The sequence below is a fragment of the Orycteropus afer genome, unplaced genomic scaffold (assembly GCF_000298275.1).
Source record: "Orycteropus afer afer isolate SDZICR_OR568_19922 unplaced genomic scaffold, OryAfe1.0 scaffold00163, whole genome shotgun sequence".
NCBI classification, from domain to species: Eukaryota; Metazoa; Chordata; class Mammalia; order Tubulidentata; family Orycteropodidae; genus Orycteropus; species Orycteropus afer.
Genome location: NW_006921750.1, coordinates 231,561 through 234,036, shown reverse-complemented (window position 1 = coordinate 234,036; position 2,476 = coordinate 231,561). Strand labels below are relative to the sequence as shown.

At 40.1% G+C, this 2,476-nt stretch overlaps 1 protein-coding gene across 1 annotated transcript in view; it reads left to right on the top strand.

Annotated features, from left to right (window-relative positions):
• Window positions 1-1,264, top strand: part of DYDC1 (DPY30 domain containing 1) — a 68,546-nt gene extending 67,282 nt beyond the window's left edge. Inside the window, exon 5 of the mRNA XM_007946478.1 lies at window positions 1,235-1,264. Coding sequence (XP_007944669.1) covers window positions 1,235-1,264 — 30 coding nt within the window. The remainder of the gene's footprint in view (window positions 1-1,234) is intronic.
• Window positions 1,265-2,476: the final 1,212 nt, after the last annotated feature.

Here is a 2,476-nt window from a genome sequence, read left to right as displayed (position 1 = left end):
CAAGATTATCTTCTGTGTCTGTGTTAATTGGTTTCCCTTTTCTTTGTTGAAGAGGGTCTGTGCAATCCTTCTGCCTAGTCCGCCATCTTGCCCCGCCTCCCAGAATTTTATTTTTGAAAGACCACTGTGGCTTCAGTGAGGAGGAGAGAGTTAAGAGATACGAGGAGTAATCTTGAGATAGAAAACATTGATGACATTAAATACATGGTGTTTTCAAGAGTTGTTCAGAAAATGGATCTGGAAGGACTTGTCAGTTAGTGGAGATATTTTTAATAAATGTCTTCTGTGTTCTGATACTATGTTAGGGCATAAAAAATACAATTAACAAAGCAGAGCAAGTTCTTGCCCTGATTGAGTAGGGAAGATGCTTTGAGAGAGCAAACCAAGGAGTCCTGACTCATGATGGACTAATCAGGCAGGCTTCCTGATAAATCATGATTGAAGGAATTAGTTAAGCCCCAAGGGCAGGAGAGTCAGATGTTATAAGGAAACTGAAAGCATCTTGTATTATGACTGGGTTGCACAGAGCAGGGGAATGATGTGATTTGGACTGAGAGTTTTACCATTTGATGAGCTGAGGAACATGGGAAGAGGAGGTAGTTCTTTTGAAAACAATGGATTCAATTGGGGATGCTGAGTTTCAGGTGACTCACATGATACCAGGTTATACCAGGTCTTTAGACAAAGACAAGTTGATGTGTGTTGTAGGATTGGAGGACACAAAGAAGTTGTTGTTGTTGTTGTTGTTGTTATGTGCTGTCAAGCTGGGCCCGACTCATAGCAACCCCTCCTTGGGTTTCTGAGCTGATATCACTGTGGAAGTTGATTTACCAAACTTCTTTCCAAGCAGTGGCTGGTGGGTTTGAACAACTGTCCTTCTGGTTAGCAGTCAAGTGCCTTAGGGACTATGCTACCAGAGCTCCTACAAAGAAGTTAGGAAGGATAAATTCAACAGTTATTGGCATATGTGCTAAGTGAGTGAGTAAGGAACTTGAGGAGAGTACATGTCTATAAAGGGGGTGAGACAATTAGGAATCCCAGCACTTAGTTTGCAGGAAAAAAGAACCCTATAAGGGTATGAGAAAGAATAGCAGGGTTAGTAGAAGAAAGGATGGATTAATAACTACCTTGTTAATGTCACATAGCAATCACCTGAACTCTATTTCTTTAAGTCTGAACATTTTCCACAGTTCTAATTGTATTAAAGCATATTCACTTTCTATTTTGCTTCCAGGTTGCATTAAACATTGACCAAGATTTGTAAGATCAACCAACCTAAGACTAATAAATTTTTCTGCTTGTTTCAAGTTTCAATGCAAGAAGTCCCCAGTTTCTGTCTTTTTTTTTTCCCCTAGAAACTTGAATTCTAAAGACAATTTTATAAAAAGGACTCAAGGATAGCCTTAAAAAATTGTTTTGGATTTCATGATTGTGTTAGGCTGGGTTCTCTAGAAAAGAAAAACCAGTAAAGCTTATAGAGAGAGAGAGAGAAAGAGAAATTTATCTTAGGAAAATGGCTTATATGCTTAAAGAACATTGCAAGTCCCAAGTTCTTGGATCAAATGTCAAGCTGGAGGCTTCTCCCTACTCACACAACTGCAGGGGCTGACAAGCTCAAGGTTGGCAGGCAATATACTGGATGTTGATGCTAATGAATGACAAATCCAAGATCTCCAGGCCAAATGAAGGATTGTTCACACACGTTGTAGGCAGCACAACAGGATCCTGATCCACAGAAGAGTGTCTCTTTTTTCCAGGGTGTCCATACCTATATTGGAAGCAGGCCACACACCTAGGGAAAGTCCCTTTCAATGAATTGACTGCTCGAAACATATACATCCAATCTCCTCATGGGAATAACCCACATCACAACTGCTTAAACCACTCGGAATTGAAGACCAGCCAAGTTGACACACCACTCCAGCTAACACAGTCCACCCCTTGTCTACTTGGCAGTTGTCCACATCTCCTTAACCACACACAATCTCTAAATAAGGAAAATTATGAAGTCATATTTGTGCCTAACATGATACACTAACACGCATACAACTGAAACACATTGTTTACATTTCATAGTTCATAACAGAAGGAAACAAAAATATTTCATGCACATATACAATGAAGAAATATAGCAATCACTGTCCTCATTTCTGCAACTGGTCATGTGATCATAGATGATATTTAGAACTACCTTCTTCCAAAACCCATTCTATATTTCCCTTTCCCTCAGCAAGCACGTCAGCTGGTTGTGGTTCTTTGCCTGGTGGGGTGACCCAAACCTTCATTCCTGGAGCATCTGGGCCATTAGTAGTCATATCAGAATTGGGTTGCTGTAATTTTCCATTGACTTTAATCACAGGGCATGGTAGTTCTAAGAGATGTCCTAAAGAATCTTCTGTATTCCAGACATGTTCTTCCTTACCTCCATTATGTAATGTCAATCCAATTTCCCCTTGGTAATCAGGATCTGTCACAC